Here is a 19,325-nt window from a genome sequence, read left to right on the forward strand (position 1 = left end):
AAAGGTAGACTAAAAAAATACATTATATATCTTGTAAAAATTTACCGAGGGACTAAAGAGGATGCATCAGCAATAAACAAAAATCCCCATGGAGAGAAGAAAAGAGAGGCACTTGGTTGAGAAACACTTTAGCAAAGAGGTCATGAAATAACTGAACTGTTTGTTTTAAAATGGATGTTTAAAAGTCATCTGAGGGACACAACTTGTCACTGATGTCCATCAGGAGGACTCTGAGCTCTTAACAGCTATACTCTGGATATCTACCCAAGCCATTCCTCATCTACCAAAGTCTACTTATCAAATCCATCTCTGATTTAGAGAGAAGATGTCGTGGGGGACCATGTCAAAGGTTTTACACAGCTCCAACAGCCAATTCCCGCAGGACTTTAGGATGCATCTCATCAGGTCCCATATGCTTACATACTACCAAGTTCCTGAAAAGAATACAAATCTGATCTCCCTCATAGTAGTTTTCCTCCCTGCTTTAATGCGAACTCACTTGAGATATCTGGGAAGAAAGGCTGCCAAAAGAAGTCATTCCCCTCTCCATCATCATAGCATTGAGTCATGCTGCTTCATCAGCACAAAGAAAAGCAGACCTGCCACCTCAGCCACACACGGTGCCTGAGAGTCCCTGCGGCAGCTCACGCTCATCTTGTGGAATACAGACCAAGCTGCACATTCATCACAGAGATGCTGCCGTCCTCTTCCTCCAGTAAACTTCTCACACCAGAGGCTAATGCTGGTCAGTCTTGGCTAAGCACTTGCATCAAAGACCAGCAGAAAGACCTTGCACACCTCTGCCTCAGCACAGACTGGGGTAGATCTGCTGGACAACACAACCTCTGTCAGTGTGACCCAGTACACTGGCATAATGTGCGTCAACAGAGATGTTATTGAAGAGACAACACTAGTTCACAAAGCATGGCCTGGAGAAAAACACACACCACTTCAACAAGCAGATGTGAATCTGTATCTCCAGAGATACACCCTCTCTTCTCAGAAGAGCTGGGCAGCTGGTACGGTCAGTGCTGGCTGTTAGCAGGAGAGAAATCCAGAAAGTTACTGAGAAGATACTATAGTAACTAACCCTGGATGTCAGTCCATGCAATGCATTATTTCATAGAATCATAGAATATCTTGACTTGGAAGGAATCCACAAGGATCATTGAAATCCAACTCCTGGCCTGCACAAGACAACCCCAATAGTCACACTATGTGCCTGAGAGCATTGTCCAAACTTTTGTTGAACTCCGTTGCATTTGGTGCTGTGACCACTGCCCTGGGGAGCCGTTCCAGTGCCTGACCACCATCCAGGTAAAGAACCTTGTCCTGATATCTAATCTAAACCTCCCCTGACACAGCTTCATGCCATTCCCATGGTCCTGTCACTGGTGAACAGAGAGATCAGTGCCTGCCTCTCCATTTCCCCTTGTGACGAAGCTCCAGTCTGCTATGAACTCTCCTCTGAGACTCCTCCAGGCTGAACAAGCCAAGTGAACTCAGTGACTCTTCATACAGCATCTCCTCTAGACTCTGCAGCATCTTTGTAGCTCTCTTTTGGATACTTATACTTCCAGTTACCAAAGAAAAAACAATGTCCTTCCAGAGCTGAAAAGTATTTTTCAAACAGTCCACCTGTATTTCTTATGAGAAATAGCTTAGAAGGAAAAAAAAAAAAGCCAAAAAACAGACAAACCAGGTGTTCATCATATGGATTAATACTTCCACAAATGTTCCTCAGACTGCTGAGCTCAAATGAGGGTGCTTTCCACCCAAATAAAACCATTCATCTGGATTTATGTTGCTCCTGTTCCAGCACAGCCAGACACTAACAGCAGTGAAACGCTGTCTGATGGAGAGAGGAAGCCAGCAGCAAATGCCACTAGGCAAGACAGATCATTATCAGCCAAATGTTCTGAGTTGCAATTAGCAACAGGCTCAGAAGAACTCGTTGTGCCTGGTGTGAAAACAGGGCAAAAGGCAAGGCACTACTCTTGTTTGCAGATCCACTGCAGGGACCTTGCTCACCTCTTTCAGCTGAGTCCTGTCTTTTACCTTTAGTAGAAGGATGCTTAACACACTGGGCAAAGACACCCCCCATGCCATGTGCTCCTACTCTTCATGGAAATGGCACCAGTCTTGGACAGCACACAAGTACCTTGATGACATGCAGCAATGAGCTTCAGGACCACCCGCCTGGCACCTGACAACAGCCTGAAAGCGCATCCCTGGGTACAAAACATCCTTTCCTAAATCTTTACCATCTTTAAAGGCTAGTAACATTCTGGCTTCAGGTTTATATTTTCACCCTAATTACACAAACACTAACCAGCACCTCACTTGCGGCTGAAGTAGAAATGAAGCTTGCTGGGGTGACTACTTGCAATAGTTTAGAGGAGAAAAGCAAATCTAAGTAAAAAGAGTATGTGGGAGGAGAGAGGTGAAGAAAGGGGCGAAGAAAGGATGCAACAACAGTGCTCTTTTAGCAGAGGCAGATTCTCCTCTTGACAGAGGGCGGTTGGCACAAGACCCACACAGCTAGAGGTCAGCTGAGAGACTGTGAAAAGTTGTGAGGAGCCAAGACCTCACTCTTTCAGTGTTTTCCTCAGCCAGAAGCAGGGAACAGAGAGGTGGCCCTGTAGTTGCTCTTCTCTGGTAAGACATGCAAATCCAAGACAAATCGTAATGAACATAGCTCTGAGAAAAAAAGCCTGCTCACAAGGAGGCAAGTTTCTTTTCAATATCCACTCAAACCTTGAGAAAAAGCAGTGAACACTAGACAAAATGACCACTTTCCCATTATTCAAGCAACACAGTGTGCTAGGATACCTGCAGGAATCATTTGGGATTATAGCCTTGCCTCAGAGCTGTAATTTGAACAGGTCTCACTGGAAAAGCAAAGCCAGTTTCAGACATCAGAGTATGTAAATAAGTTGGGCTAGAGTGTTGATCTGCTGGAGGGCAGGAAGGGTCTGCAGAGGATCTGGACAGGCTGCATCGATGGGCTGAGGCCAGTGGGGTGAGGTTCAACAAGGCCCAGTGCTGGGTCCTGCCCTTGGGTCACAACCCCAGGCAGTGCCACAGGCTGGGACAGAGAGGCTGGAAAGGACCTGGGGGTGCTGCTGACAGCAGCTGAACATGAGCCAGGCTGGGCCCAGGTGGCCAAGAAGGCCAATGGCATCCTGGCCTGGATCAGCCATGGTGTGGTCAGCAGGGCCAGGGCAGGGATTGTCCCCTGTACTGGGCACTGGTGAGGCCACACCTCAAATCCTGTGCCCAGCTTTGGGCCCCTCATTCCACCAAAGTCATGGAGGTGCTGGAGTGAGTCCAGAGAAGGGCATCATAGCTGAGAAAGAGTCTAGAGAGTAAGTCAAATGAGGAGTATCTCAGTGATTGGGGTAGTTTTGCCTGCAGAAAAAGAGGCTCAGTTGTCAACTTTTTGCTCTCTACAAAGCAGTACAGGTTGCAACATGGTGTGGTTGACCTGCTCTACCAGGCAACCAGTGACAGGACATGAGGAAATGACCCCAAGCTGCACCAGAGGAGGTTCAGATTGGACATCAGGAAGAACATCCTCGCTGATAGGATGCTTAGGAATTGGAACTGGCTGCCCAAAGAGGTGCTGGAATCACCATCCTGGAAGTGTTCAGCAAATTACTGGATGTGGCACTTTGTGTTACAGTCTCAGACTGTAACACTTTGTGTTACACTTGGTGTGATGGTATTTGGACAAAGGTTGGACTCAATAACCTTCAAGGTCTCTTCCAAGCTTTTTGAGTCTTTGATTCTAAATCCAAGTAAGAAGAGAATAAAGATCCATGGCAGTCTGTCTTTGCTGTCCAGCAGCAAAATTAATATGTCAGTTACATAAGATCAAATTTCATATTTGATTTACTACACAACAGTGTCTGCTCACAGAACTGAGAGTGCAGGATGAAGGTTTCAATACCCCACCATAGAACAAATCATGGTAAGGTTCATCCTTTGTGCTATACCTCTGAAAACAAAAATATTCAATAGGAAAGTGCCTGCATCTCACCATGGCTCCCCTTTCACTCAAACTACTTAGTCTCCTTCATATCTTAATACTCTTTTATGATATAATACATTCTGGATGACAGTTGCTTAGCTACAAAAACCCTCAGATCAACAGCTACAGTATTAAAATATTGCCAAAGGTCAAATCCCACTGTATGATCATTCAGCATCTTATAGATATATCTTTTATTATTTTTCTTAGTGTCTGGAATAAATACTGAAAGACATTTTAATATAACAGACTGTGTTCTCTAGGGCAACTATACAACCCAGGACAATACATGCAATTATATAATTATAATTACAGTCCAATTCTTTTTATAATCTTTGACTACATCAAGTTTGTGTATTAGACCTAGCCCTCCCCTCCCTCCGCCCCAAAAAATTATTATTAAAATTTGCCTAAAAGTGAAGTTGTAAAGACAAGATCAATAAAAGAAGGCTGGATATTTGAAGGATTTGTATTCATGAAACCTGCATCTTTCACAGTGACAGTGGCTCCTTAAGAAAAATTGCATTTCAACCCACAGACATTATCAAATTCCTAGGGAAAAAGCCATATCACCTGTGCTTTAACAAAAGAAAAGCATGGGCATTTTTGCAGCTTATGCAAATTCTGCATCATACAGAAGGTATGATGCATCATACAGAAAGTATGAGGCATCAACAAGACATTTGGCCTGCCTGTTTTCACTATTTCCAGCCCTGTCTTGCAGTGATCTCTTTGTACAGTTGTGGGAGCAGCGTGCCAGAATCCCTACTGCTTCCTCTGCGTGCTCTATCCAACACATCTCTGGCTGTACCTGCATGGCCAACTGCTCATTCAGCCCACAAAGTCCATTTGTTTGTAAGCACAGGGAAGCATTTAACTAAATTAATTGCAGGCTTGGTATATCTCCTGAAAATGGATTTAAGAGGTTTCTGTCGCTAAGGCTCCTTTAAGACCCCTTCCTGTCTTAAATCTTTCCTACCAGCCAAGTGGAGATACCCACTGTAGAAGCTGGGGATATGCAGGTGACTTCTTCAGGAACGGTGTGGATATGTTCTCTCCAGACTACATTTGAAAGCCCTCTAAGGTTTTAGAGGCTGCTGAGAATTTCTCAAACACATAAAAAAAATGATACAGCATGTTCAACATGGTTTTACAAGCTGACAGGGTTTTATTTTGACATTTCTATTCATATCCTACCCCTCTAGGACTGTGGAGCAGCAACAGAAGGTTAAAAATGGAAATTTTTTTTTTGGAAGTTTGATCCAAACATATAATGAGTATCTTAGTTCGTGCAGAACTGTCCACTTCTCTGCCTAAACTTTGACAAGGATGTGCATATATATCTACTTCAATAGTCCTATAAGTAGACTAGCATGGTTTGCAGCAGTGGTTTGCAGCATGCAAGAGCTAACAATGCAGAGACATGGACGTTGCCATATCTACTGAGTTTGTATTTGCTTGTGTTTCAGTGAAACATCTTTGCTTTAAAGAACATTATTACCAACTTGAACATCACCTTGTGAATACATCCGGAAAAGCATGATTGTGTAAATCTCTGTGTGCTGTGGTGTGTTTTTGTTTTATTGGTAGATTTATTGTTTGATTTGTAATTTTGTAGATCTTTATGCTGTTTCCTTTTTGTTCCTGCCCTTTTCCTTTCGTCACTTTTTCTGTTATTAGACACCAGCTTCTTTTTGAACATGCCTTCTTTAGAGAAACTTCCCTGTCAGTTCTGTATTTCTCCAAACTTTATTAGTTCGCTTAAACTATTCTCCTCCCTTGAGATTCTTTATTGGTTTACACATTGCATTCCCTGCCTCGTTTGTTACTCCCAATTCTCCTAATTTGTTGCAGATTGTACCCTCCATTGAGACCTGCCCCCGTATAGAAGCTCCTGTCTGCCCCCAGTTTGGGGTCCAGGGACTCAGAAGAGAGGAAGTTTTACCATCAAATAAAGTTACCCCGGGACTCGTGGTGCTGCTCTTTGTTTATGCTGTGCTGTGACTGGTAGCTGGGATTCAACAGGGCTCAAGGGGGGATCTGCTGCCCCCCCCACCCCTCCGTCATCAGCTAGCCGCATCTGTGCTCATTTTGCACCTTACAAACGAATAGCAGAAATATCAACCCATCAAGGAACCATTTCCTTCACAATGAAGTAGAAGCAGCTACACAGACCCAGGCCCAACATTAGCAAATGCATTTTCCCTGGGGTCAGCACTTGTTAGCATCTATTAGCTTTTGAGTTTCCTTAGTGATCTGAGTAATGCAGAAAGATCAAAGAAAACCCAAGCGACTTAATGAGACATTTGCAATTTCACTACAGCAGCCACAAAGAGTGAAGTGTGAAATCTTTGAGACAAGTAGATGTTAGAGACAGCTTACAGCAGTGGAGCTGAGAGAATGAACATTTCCTTTTTTGTGATGAAAAACATTTGCTGCTGTCTGTATGTGCAGGTCACACTGTGCCCAGAGTGGAACAACAGGAAAACATAAAGTATATTTACAAGTAGGCACACAGCACACACAGTAACTGTAAGCAGGTGTTTTGATGCCCAACATGATAAAACTCATAAGCACACCAAGCAGAGGGAAAAACTCTGAGACACCCATACCTGCCACAGGAAATCATCAGGACAACTACCCCAAACAAACACCCAAAAGCCAAGCCACTGATCACAGAGGTCACTGTGGTGGTCACCATGCCAATCTTCTTCCTCCACCAAATCCCACAGGCTACTACTGGGTATGTAGATAAATACTTTAGCAAAGCTATTAAAAACCTGTGCTCCTGTGTTTTGTGACAATTTAGTACTGTTCCAAGTTCAAACCAGAGCCATCAGACACAACCACAGAGCCCTTCCTGTGGGAATGCTATACTAAAATTCTTATGCAGACAGATGGTCTGATGATGAAATGCCACTACACATACACAGCCCATTGGGGGTTTCATTGTGCAGGCCTGTTGACTTGGTAGATAGATTCTTCCAATGAAATCTCCCTGTGCTGTTCTGTGTGGAAACACAGTGACTGCCTGTTTTGTAGAAAGACTGGAAAAGTAATTAAGGATAGTTTGAGGAAGAACAGAAATACTAAGGATTTGTCTGGATTGCCCAGAGTTCTTTTGAATAGCCTGCTAATATACCAGAATTCCATTTTGTGCCTCCTGTGGTCAGGAAATAATAACTAAAAAAAAAAGAAAAAAAGAAAAAAAGGAAAAGACAGCTCTGTCCCAAGGCAAATGTGTGTTCAGGCGTGCTTGTACCGTACACATTAGTGAGGGACTGAGTCTCCCCTCACCTCTCAGCAGCTAAAGAGCTGACATATCAGCTTCTTGAGTTCTAAAATTGGAACCAGCTCACTGGAGCCTGCTGCTCTCCTGCAGCCTATAACGGAGACAGTCATCAAGGTTACAGTCAGGTAGGATGCAGAAAATTAGGAAAACATAGTTGCCATTTCTGTTGTTTTTCTTTTTCATATAAAATAGTTTAAGAATGGCATCAGCCAATATGGAGTGTGGATTAAAATATGATCAATTACCTCTCTTCCTGTCACACAGAAACTCAAAAATTCAGCTGATGGAGGTGTGGTACCATCAGTAACTGACTCAAAAAATCCTACTTCTTGCAACTTCAGGAATAATTTTCCATACAATATCCACCTAATCATCTAATATCCATACTCTAGCTAAATCTGACTCCGCTTAGTTCATGACTGTACTCAGAGATGGATTTTCTCCTGACAGTTTCTGTGGCCTACTTACCACCCCTTCTGTTAATAGCGTGAATTGGATGCTTTGCCTCCATTTCAAAAGGTTTATTCTCATGTGCAGGACATTTTTTATTAAATTTGGTTTGGTTGCTAAGGAGGAAGCTTTAGCATGGTAGGCAAGGATTTAGTCATATGTGAGCCACAGGGAACATTATCCTTAGAGATTAATTTGGAAATCAAGTGACAATTGGTGGGGTATGTGTTTACTTTTTATTTTTTGAAAGCTTTACAAGTACCACAGGATTTCTGCATCCTCTGAAGGAGATCTATTCTTCTGCTACATTAATAAACGACAGAGACAACAAAGAGAGTATCACGCTTGTCTCAAGTGTCATAGATAAAATTAGTAATTTCACTGCAAATCAGAAAGCAAACTAGATTATAAGGAACAGCTCTACACTAATCAAAAGGGTGTCTCACAACCACCTTTCAGATATACTGATGGCAGCTGCCTCACTGTGAAGTTAATTCAATGAGCACAGCAAATGTAATTCATTTGGCATATATTGTTTGCTAATCAAAGAAAATTTTTTGGCATCTAAATTGCATGTGTGACAGAATGTTAAGCCTGGAAACACATTGATAGTCCTCAAAGTTTTTCATCAAATCTAAGAAACATAATGTGCACACATGCAAGCAATTCTCCTCATTAAAGAAGTGAAGGTGAAATCTGTGTTACCAAGTTTTGTTACATTGAACTGTGGTCCTAGGAAGACCTTACAAGAAACAGCTTTGCCCTCATGTGTTTGTGCAGGACAGAAAGCTTCAAAACTTTAAATGTCTCCTTCTTTCTAATTACCGTACCACAGAACACTACCAGTTATGACAGCCAATCCTGTGAGCAAACATTATCAGTAGGAAACTCCTGGTATATCTTCACTGAATCGAGTCTTAGGAGCATGAAAATGTTTTGTTGGTTTTTGGCATTGGGGTTATTTTGGCCCTCACAGCTTGCATATCTGCACTCTAGGGAACAGGTTAAGGAGTAACAGCCCTTCTCCTCTTGAAATATATTGCCTTGGAAGACTTCTCTACTTCAGTGTGCATGTGGACCTCCACCACCATAGGCAGTCATGATCAAAAGCCATTACACCATCCATCTTGGCTAAGAGGAGAATTTCACTGTGCTCTTTCCCAAAGAAAGCTGCAAAACAGCAGAATGCAGTCCGGATGAGATTGCTGTATGGAGTCTGCTCACGATTTTCCAGGCCAACGGATGCTGTGACTGAGAGAAACCATGCTCTCCCTCTAAGGCAGACACTGCTCTTCAAATCATAAACAATTTCATTATAAAAAACAACTTCAGAGATCAAAATCTGACAAGTTTCATTGCATCTGAGAGGATCTAAATTTTGCCCTATTTTCAAAACTAAATCAGTACGCAAAAGGTCACTGTGCAGGTGGAGAAACAAAACAAAAGAAATTACTATATGTTTTATTCAAAATGCAAAAGGAATATTTCTTAAATGTAATACTTAATTTTGGGGAAAAAAAAAACCCAAACGAAACCAAACAACAAACCCCCACACCAGAATTATTTGAAAAATTCAACCTTATTCATTTGCATTCAGAACTTTTAAAATTCAATGAGAGGGAAAGACCCCTTCCAAATATGGTTACAAAACTGCTTCCAGAAGCAAGATAACTGCATTCTTAATGTAAGACTCTTCACCAGCATTTCTTAAAAAGGAGAAAACAGTATAATGAATAAGTCTATGCAGGAACTGGCAACAAAAGCACATATGTTATCTACCTGGACACAAAGATGGGAATTTATTTTGAAAAGGACAAAATAACATTTTTACTGAGTGGTCGTTCGAGGTGGCAAACACAGCACAACTGGAACGTATGTCTTGTTACCTTTGGTGTGGATTACATATTTTTAAGCTACTGAAACATTAAGGCAGGGAGATTGAAGACAACTGTGCAAATTCTACTGTGTAAATTATACTTCATCTTTTAATTGCTTGCCTATTTATTTTTAACAGAATCATCATAAAATGAGGAGCACTTCTGAATATATTTGATGTTTACTTTTAGAGCAGTTAACTCAAAATACCGGCTCAGTTTCTATCAACATTATCATAAATTTCAAGCCTGTTCCTTCCTACAGTCTATTTTTGTATTAAAAATAAAAATTAAAAATGCCATACTTGGAAGACTAAATATTGGCCTTGGAGATTATTTTGAAGGTCTATTTTTCTCATAATGGCTAAAAGAATGATGCAAAAAAGGAAACCACTTTTCACGTAGAAATGTGACTACACACTTGGGGATCATGTGAAAAATCTCAGAAATCTGGCAAAACAACATTTCCAGGTTTTTTAGCCAAATTATGTATTGACTTTTGAAGGTAGTTACAATTTCAAGATTTGCTGTTGGGAAAGGCATACTAAGAGTTCAACAGCTCTGGACGTTCAAAATTCAGTCAAACATATTCACCATCTATTTCAAGTCTTTACTTTACAAGCAGCTTCTAAAAAGCACATTATAAGCCAAAGATGAAGGAAATGGGGTTTGATTGATACAAGAAGCTTTAAGAACAACCTCTTAGTTTCCTGATTGTTCTACTTCTTGTTCTAAAGAGCACTTAGGAAGATGTTTACCAGAGGAAGAAGTTCCTTAACAACAAGGTGTTTATCATTAAAATCCATCAACAAAGCAGTGTTTTAGTATAGAGAAGTGCTCTTCAGACTCAGGAGAGAGGGACACTCCCCAGTCCGATGGAGCCCCTAAACACAGGTGAAGTTTTACCAACAGGTGCAAGTGCAGTCACACAAGCGCTTCTAAATCACATTCTACTGCTCATAAAACCTTCCATGTCAGTGTTTCACCAAGCCAGGTAAACTTTTTACCTATTTTTTCAAGTTAAGAGCTGCTTTGGAAAGCTGCTGTACAAACAGCTCAACCTTTCTCAAATATGAGGCATGTTTTCTTTGCAGACACTGCATCTTTCAATTAATAGAAGGGGATATGCTCCCAACAGACCTTCCTGTCACAGGAACATCCATGCAGAGAGCAAAACATCAGCAGGCCACTGACCCTCATTGTAATTTTTTTTTTACATTCTGAAACTGTTCTTTATTTTTAAGGAGAAAAATCTTGTGTCTCTTGTGTCTTGGCATTAAATTTCAGTTTTCCTACCAGGTTGTCAAGAACATAGTCCCATATATATGCCTTTAAGCTCAAAACTGGCTGTGATTTATCAAAGTCAGAATGGTATAAATAATGCATGTCTTGCACAGCTGCCTTTTTTTGTAATATAACAACTAATGGCCTGTCAACAAGCTATTCCATGTACAGAAGCTATTCCATGTACGATGGTCTGCCATCTCTTTCCTGTATGGTAAATGAAGAAAGACTTAAAGGAGTCAAATTCTCTCTAATGGTGTCCTGCTGTCTTTGATACAGTATGTGATGGTATAGAGACAGAGAAATCATGCATTTTGAGGTATATGACAGCAAATTCTGCAGCATCAGGCTTTGCTGATGAACCAGGACAATTTTTTTTTTAATCAAATCTGAAGCCTGATGCACAAAAAATTATCTAGATCATACAGATAGATTTGTCTAGATAATACAGATAAGATTTTCCAGTAAGGAAATCCTAGACATGATATTCAGTGTTTATGGTAAGAAACCACATTTGGAAAACAAAGCAAATTAGTAAAACCTGCATTCAGAAAAAAGAGAAGGTTAAGCCAATCCTCTAATACCTCATTATACTTCAGTGGCAGATTTTCTTTCAAGATGCAAAAGCTTGTCCTTCAATGTGTTTCTCTTTAAATATTTTAGGATTATGCCATGTTCTGAGTAGTCCACAGTAGCATGGAAGAAATGCATCTGCTCGAGTGCCTTTAAAAGCAATTGGATAAACTACCAACACACATCCACCACAGTCAGCACAGGTTACCAGCCACAAACTCACCTTTCTGTGATCGTTTCTCTGAGACCACTTGCAACTCCTTTCACCACCGTACTAGCCTTTGGTGTCAGCACTACTTGGGATATGAAAAAGGAGCCTTTCTTTCTTTTCTCAGTGATTGATGCCTGCAGGAACTGAATCAGCTTTTCTGTATCTGTTGTGTTTGCCCAGGGTGCTGGCATCATCTGGCCTGGCCACAGAAAAGCTACCTCGACAGCCACTGGACTGTGGTAGAACACTAGCACTTGGTGCTCCTTTTCCCACAGGTACTGGAGGCTGACTTCATGGGCAAATATAGCAGGACACATTTTGTTTCCGTATGTGTCTTTGAGCATCTGGACAAGCTTTTCATGATGGCATTTCTGCATCCCATAGAAATGATTGAAGTCCAAGAAGACCACTTCTTTTGGGTGCTCAGTGAGAAACGCGTTGATCTCCTCCAGACCTTCCTTGACTTTGGCACTGAATAAACCATGAGCGAAGTATAGTTCATTGTCTGGGTCTCTGGGCTTGGTGGAAATTCTAAGATCAAAATACCGTATACCTGCCCCCAGCTGGCTGGTGAAGTTCATGGTCTGTGTAGCCAGCCACTTCCTCATCAGCTTTTTAGCCACAGTCCCAAAAACTGACACAAAATTCTGGACCGTCTCTGGCTGTTCAGGCCCAACTGGAGAGGCTTCATCAATGTAGAAGCTAAAAGAGTCATGAGACCCTAAAACACAAGAGAGAAAAATATAAAAAATATATTAAAAGCCCTTAGTGGGTTTTTCTCAATGAAAAGAATTTTCTGACCTGTACCAAAACCCAGCAACCACCTCCCCTGCCCTTTCCCTCAACAACAGTACATTTGTCTGGCAGCACTTGCCCCAACAACACATTGTAGGAACTTGAAAGAAAGTCTGTTTCACTGCTTGTCTGTATGCTCAGTCACTCTCTTCCAGCTCCTACTTATGCCTTTAGGCTTAATGAACCCAGTGGTCTCTGAAGATCAAAGCAATTCTGGTAGTAAAGCTAGTCCCACAATTAATCTCTTGAGCCAAGGAGAAGAGTTTGGCCCTGAACAATGAACTGTGCACTGCTTAGTCTGTAGAACCAAAGGAAAAAACCAAAACAAACCAATATCATTCCACACACACCTTTATAGACAGATATAATAGAAGTTGGAAAAATGTAAAGGAACATAAATATCTTATTTTCTATCTTGAATCAAGTCTCATTTGGCATACACACGGTTACTGAAAGTTTTCCTTCTAAAATTTGCTTCTAAAAATTCTTTACTTTCCTTTGCTAAATAAGTACAAGAGGTAGAACCAACAATAGCATTGCATTCCAGTGATAAAATTCAGAAACTCCAACAAAAGCCACAATTAAGAGTGCTCAGCATTCAGACATCGACAAGAAAGCAGTTATATGGAGAGATAAGCTGACCCTAGGAGATGCTTATCACCTTTGTCAACCATTACCCTGCTGAACACCTGGTGTTTGCACCTGGCAGTTTACACAGAAACACTGTCCAGCTGCTGTCAGAGCCACACTCCGGCCATTCCAGCTGTAGATGGTTCTGGTCAGACTCGCAGCAGCAAGCAGATCTGCTGCTCAGCCTGAGACACACTGCTTGCAAAACTCCTTCAAAGTCAGCAGGACTTGTATTCTGGAAATGAATTGCAGTACTAGGTGCTCAGAGATCCAAATCCTACATCAAAATGAGTTCAGAGCACTGGTCTTGTCTGTCACCAATGCTTTTGCAGGTGCTTTTCAAAATCGCTTTCCAAACCACGCATGCTGTAGCAAGTAACTATCACATTAATTAAATTTTGCTAGTCAGTCATTTCTGAGAATGATGCTACCTCACCTGAACTGCAATAAACCGTATAAACTGAAGAAGCAGCTATAACATTTTCATCTTTAATAACAAATGGAGTTATGACAAGTTGTCCTAGACTCTGGCTTGGATTTGGCTTTGTTTAATCTGAGAAATGTCTTTAAATGTTGTGCACACCTGCTTCTCATGGTTGTCTCACTGAACTGCATTTTGCTTTAAATATTAAATAATTTTTCCATTTTGATAAAGCTTTCTACTGCTAGGTGTTGAAGAGATAATATATTTCTTGCAGTACCTGATTAGATCACACAGTATCTGGTTACACACTGATATCCTTGGGGACTAGATCTGCATACAGAATTCTAATGGTAAAACAAATTATTAGAGCAGTGACCTGTGTATCAACAGTATTATAGGGAAAATCAATGAGATGCATTAAATTTTCTGCTCAGTGTAACCTACACTAATCTAGAAATCAAAGCAAATCCAGTCTTGTTTAAAACAAGACACAGCTACTGATATTAGGAGCGATGGATTTTGCAACCCCCAGCTTTGTCCATTGAAGCACATTTTATTTATGTAGGGTTTTATGCCAGATGAAGTACCTGTGTAAACCTGATCAATTGGTTAGAGCATTAGGCTCAAAATGGTATTAAGACTAATTAAACCATTTGTCTTTTATCTTCTGATCTGCAGACATGGGCAACCTGAAGCTGCAGAAAAGGCAGTAGCTAAACTAGACCCCAGCATTGCCAGTAGGCACATATTGGTTTGAAATACTTTTTAAAACTGCTTCAGTCAAGAAAGGCAGCACAATTCTCACAGCAGAAAACTAATGTGAACAACCTGTCAACAGGTAGTTTTTAGCTACTGGTAATGAAAAACACAGAGAAATGTGTGTGTGTGTGTGTGTGCGCGCGCATGAGTACACCACAGTTAGAAATACCTGGACACTGCAAGTAGGACAGGGCAGAAAAATATTTTTTCCTCATTAAAGTCTTTATGCACATATTTGAGCCTAAAAATAGGTATTCCTATGTGGACAGTAATGAGAAAACTGCACAGTGCTCTGAGAATTTTCATGTTTTGTAACCCAAACAAGGAAGCCCTACAGCAGAATACAAAAAGGAAATAAGGCTTAACTTGGTTGATGCAAAATGAATCAGAGGTCAGCTGTTCAAAAGTATGTAAACATTCCTCCTGAACAAAAAATACAGTAAATATTTTGTCTTTCTATATGTATAACTACTTTGAACAGATCAATTTAATATTAATTTTCATCATGCACTCATCTACATTTCCTTTTGCCTTAATCCTTCCCTGTTGTCTCAGACAGCTTACTTGTATAACTCACAGAAATTCAAAATCCTTACACTTAGCAGAGCAAATTAGGATATGATCTTTTCCACTGTCATGCCCAAAATCACTATATTCTTGGTAATGAGGGAATCCTGTACAAACATGGTTTTGGCAACTATGTTTCCTTCCAAATCTCTTTTGTGCATAGGGACATTCCCCTCCTACATTTTCACTTTCACAAGAAAGTGTTCTTGCAGGTTCTCTGTATCACCAAACTTCAGCCTTCATGAAGAGAGGATGCAAGTCACATTTAGGAACACAAATGCAATGATGCCTGCAATCTTTGGAAGGTGGCAGTGCTTGCACATCATCTATCTTATGGTAGGTCTGTACCACAGAGATTTCACAGTCTGAGACCTGGAGAAGCAAAGAGGGGAAATTACTCATCCAAAGTCATTCAAGGAGCAAAAGATGATATTCCTCTTGTGTGCAAACATATTTTTCCACCAGTGTACTTGGTGTCTAAAATTTTCTTAAAATATTGCACACTGTTTTCCCACTATTTCAACAACCCAGCATATCCAAGAAGTCAAGGATGAAGGCTCATGGAGCAGCATGATGGGGGTAGCAAACAAGGGGTTAGCATGGTGTGCACATACTATACACTGCCCAGTCAAGAAGAGAAAGTGGATGTAGCCTTTAAACAACTGGAAGAAACTTCATAATTGCATGTTTTCATGGAGGAATTTTGAGACATTTGCTGGCAGAGCAGAACAGCAGAGTGCAGGAAATTCAGAGAGCATCAGAGACTTATTTTTTTCTGCAGGTACTCCTTTAAGTAATGAAGTTGCACTGCTGGATGTTGTATGAATTAAGGAAGAAATTGATAGGGACCTAAAGGCTGATGACCGCCTTAGACTGAGTGACTACGAGGAGAAATAAGAATTTGAAATACTCAGGAAAGCAATGATGGCAAAAAGCAGAATAAAGATCCTGGATTTCAGAGCAACTGTCTTGGCTTGTTCAGGAAATTGGTAAGTGGTAGCCTGGAAGAACTCAATTACCTTAAATACCAAGAGACTCAGCAGAAAGGGCTGAACTTGAAAAGCAACTTCTCTAAAGCACATGAATAGAGTGTGAAGAAGCAAGGAGGTAAGGCAGGAGGCAAGTTTGTCTGAGGTGGCATCAAACTTAAAAAATCACTACAGAAGGTTTCAGCAAGGACAGGTTCCCAGGGAGAAACAGAGGACAAAGGCACAGAGGGAGATAGAAAGGGCACAGCTGGGAAGGAAAACCTGCAAGGGATGGGAAAGGCAACAGACAGCTTCTGCTGATATATCAACAACAAAAAAAAGCACAGAGAAAGCTGGTCCACTGCAGAACAGGGCAGGAGACCTGAAGGATGGGATGCCATCCAGAGGGACCTGGACAAGTTTGAGAAGTAACCCATGAGAATCTGATGAGGTTTAACAAGGCCAAGTGCTGGTGCTGCACCGGGGTAGGAACAACCCCTGGTACCAGCCCAGGCTGGGCATGAGCAGCCCCAGAGCAGCCCTGCCCAGAAGGGCTTGGGGGAGCTGTGGGTGAGAGGCTGCACATGCCCCGGCCATGGCACTGCCAGCCCAGAGAGCCAAACGTGTCCTGGGCTGCATCCAGAGCCCCGTGGGCAGCAGGGCAGGGAGGGGATTCTGCCCCCTGCTCTGCTCTGCTGAGACCCACTTGGAGCACTGCATCCAGAGCTGGGCTCCCAGCACAGGAGGGACAGGGACCTGCTGGTTGAGTCCAGAGCAGTGCCTTTGATTATGAAGATGATAAAAGGGCTTCTCCTCTGAGGACAGGCTGAGAAAGCTGGGGTTGTTAAGCTTGGAGAACAGAAAGATGCTGAACAGCAGCTTTCCAGTACCTAAAGGGGTCTTATTTAGAAGAGGGAGAGCAAGTTTTCACGTGGACAGCCATAGGACAAGGAAGAACAATTTTAAATTAACGAGGAGAAATTTAGATTAGATGTCAAGAAGAGGGCAGTGTTACTCAGAGGGCAGTGAGGCACTGCATCAGGTTGCCCAAGGAAGTTGTGGGTACCCCATCCCTGAAACTGTTCAAGGCCAAGTGCTGCATAGCATTTATAATCTGGTCTAGTGAAACACGTGCCTGACCTCAGCAAAGGGATTGCAACAAATGGTCTTTAAGATTCTTTCCAACTCAAACCATTCCATTATTCATAAGAAATTATCAAGAGGCACCTAAAGTGTCTACACCAGCGATGACTCAAAGAACAGAAGTGGCTAGGTTCAACCACCAAGATACTAAATTTTCATAAACTAGATATTAAAGAATAAACTGTGCAGTATCACTTATATTGCTAGAAAACACCTGCTAGTATTTTTACTAGGGAGAACTGTCTACTGTTTTCTTTACTGGATTACTGTAATAGGGCAGTTGGGAATATTTAACCCACTACCACTCACTATGGACATATTTATGGCTTCCCTGGAGGGCTAACCCCCCCATTAAAAAAGTAATTTGGCTTGGTGCTGAAAGAACCTCCCTAAGGGAGAATACATTTTTGTTCAGAATTGTTTCTTCAGTCTCTTGGAGATTTACACAGAGGCATAACAAATCTACTATTTTTGGTGGCTAAACTTAAATATATAATTTACAAAGCCGACAAGTGTAGCTGAACTTTGCCATGCCTTTCCTTGCTTCCCTGTCATCTCTGGCCATCCCTTGGCAAATACAGCCTTGTAAACAGCACCTAGAATTGAACAGTACTGACCAATATGCTTCTGACAGCAGCTATCACACCCTGATGATCCACAGGTACCAGAAAAAAAAACCCACAAACAAATAGAAGCAACCAATCACAGGTTTTAGCATGTTTTACTCTTCCTCCTCCTTCACTGATATTTTGTCTCTATGCTACGAGTTATCCAATAGCTTCTGGAAGTGGAATGTTTTACTAGTGCTTTGAGTAACATTAAAAGCTTTACCTGTTGTCTTTCTGTATTTAGGAGATGTCATCCCTTTGTGACTATTGCTGAAATATCACATGAAGTGTCACATAATTTCTTTAAAGACATCCTTATCAATGAAGGCTCTATAGTGACTGACAGCAGGTAACTTACATGTTTCTTGGATGGTGTAGAGAATAGCTAGGACAAAGCCCATGACCTCTGATACACAGGAGTTCAATGCAAATGTTCTTGCAATCTCATTTGGTCTGTTCTCCCTGTCTTTTTTGACCTTAAAAATCAATCAGTCAAGGGAGAAGCCCTATGAATTGTCAGCTAGTTGCACTGCCACTTCATGGAACACCGAAGCCTAGTCATGAACACTAGAGTTAGTGCACCTCAATACTGTATTTTGCCTTCTTTTTGAGATGGCTGAGTGCTGTTCTCTTACCAAAGCCACAGCACATCTCAGGAAGTCAAAAGGTGCTGCCAAGAGCAATGTAATTCAGACTTAGCAGTCTAGTTCCCTTTAGCATGCAAACTGCTTGGGTGATACCAGCTTTGTTTGATAAAAACACCGAACAGGAAAACAAAACCAAAACTGGGAGAAACAGAGAGATTATAGATTGCCCAGTGTCCAAGTGTCCCCACAGGTAACTGCCTCCCTTTACAATTATTCTTCCAGTGTTCATCAATAGCTGTGTGTTCCTGACCCCAACTGAAGGTCACAGGGCTTAGTCACATTTTCACACTCAGGAGTCTACAATCTAAAGGCATGGGAAGAGAGGTACACACTACCTCTGATAAAGCAAAAATCCAGATACTGAACAAGTTCTGAGAACAGGAATACTTACATGACATTATAAATTTGCATACATGTACATGTACACAGCATATATAAATACATATCTATATCTATATACATATCTATACTCATATACTCCAAGAAATTGGACTCTTCTTGTACTTGTATCTCATTCTGCCTTGAATACATTGGTTACAATGTATGAAACAGTGAGGAGTGGAAGCCTTTGCTTCCTTCTTGCCCGTAACTTCCCAGAAGTGATTGCAACACCCCGCCCCAACCCCAATATTCTCTCCACCACCAGGTGGGTTCTGGACCAGCCACTGGAATTGCACAGAAACGTAACTTGGACCCTGGTCCTATGCATGGGAATACATCACTGGGAGGCTGGACTGTACTGCTTTATGGAGACTGTTCTGACGGCAAAAGGGACAATCTGAGAAACCAGGCAGGAGCACAGTAACCATTATGCAAACATTTTAATGCGGTTTGCTTGCAAGGGTGAGCAGAACTACTTTGTATTGTGTTTTGCAACCTCTGTCTGGGTTTCTAATGCTACTTCTGCCACTGGTGAAACTCAGCATTTCCCAGCCAAAGCATCTCAGATGGAGCCCCTCAGTCCACATCAAATGTCCGAGCACAACTTCAACAAACTCACCAGCTACTGGACCGATCTGGGACACAGCCTAGAACTGCACATACAAAACATTCAAAACCCAGCACAA

The 19,325-nt window shown here is 41.6% G+C and overlaps 1 protein-coding gene across 2 annotated transcripts in view; it reads right to left on the bottom strand.

Moving 5' to 3' along the window:
* PLCXD3 (phosphatidylinositol specific phospholipase C X domain containing 3) overlaps positions 1 to 19,325 on the bottom strand; it is an 84,088-nt gene that overhangs the window by 19,937 nt on the left and 44,826 nt on the right. For both annotated transcript variants that reach the window (XM_039709990.1, XM_039709989.1), the window contains exon 2: positions 11,730 to 12,438. In XM_039709990.1, the coding sequence (XP_039565924.1) occupies positions 11,730 to 12,438 (709 nt within the window). The remainder of the gene's footprint in view (positions 1 to 11,729; positions 12,439 to 19,325) is intronic.

The sequence above is a fragment of the Passer montanus genome, unplaced genomic scaffold, assembly GCF_014805655.1.
Source record: "Passer montanus isolate IOZ18808 unplaced genomic scaffold, ASM1480565v1 scaffold22, whole genome shotgun sequence".
Classification (NCBI taxonomy): domain Eukaryota; kingdom Metazoa; phylum Chordata; class Aves; order Passeriformes; family Passeridae; genus Passer; species Passer montanus.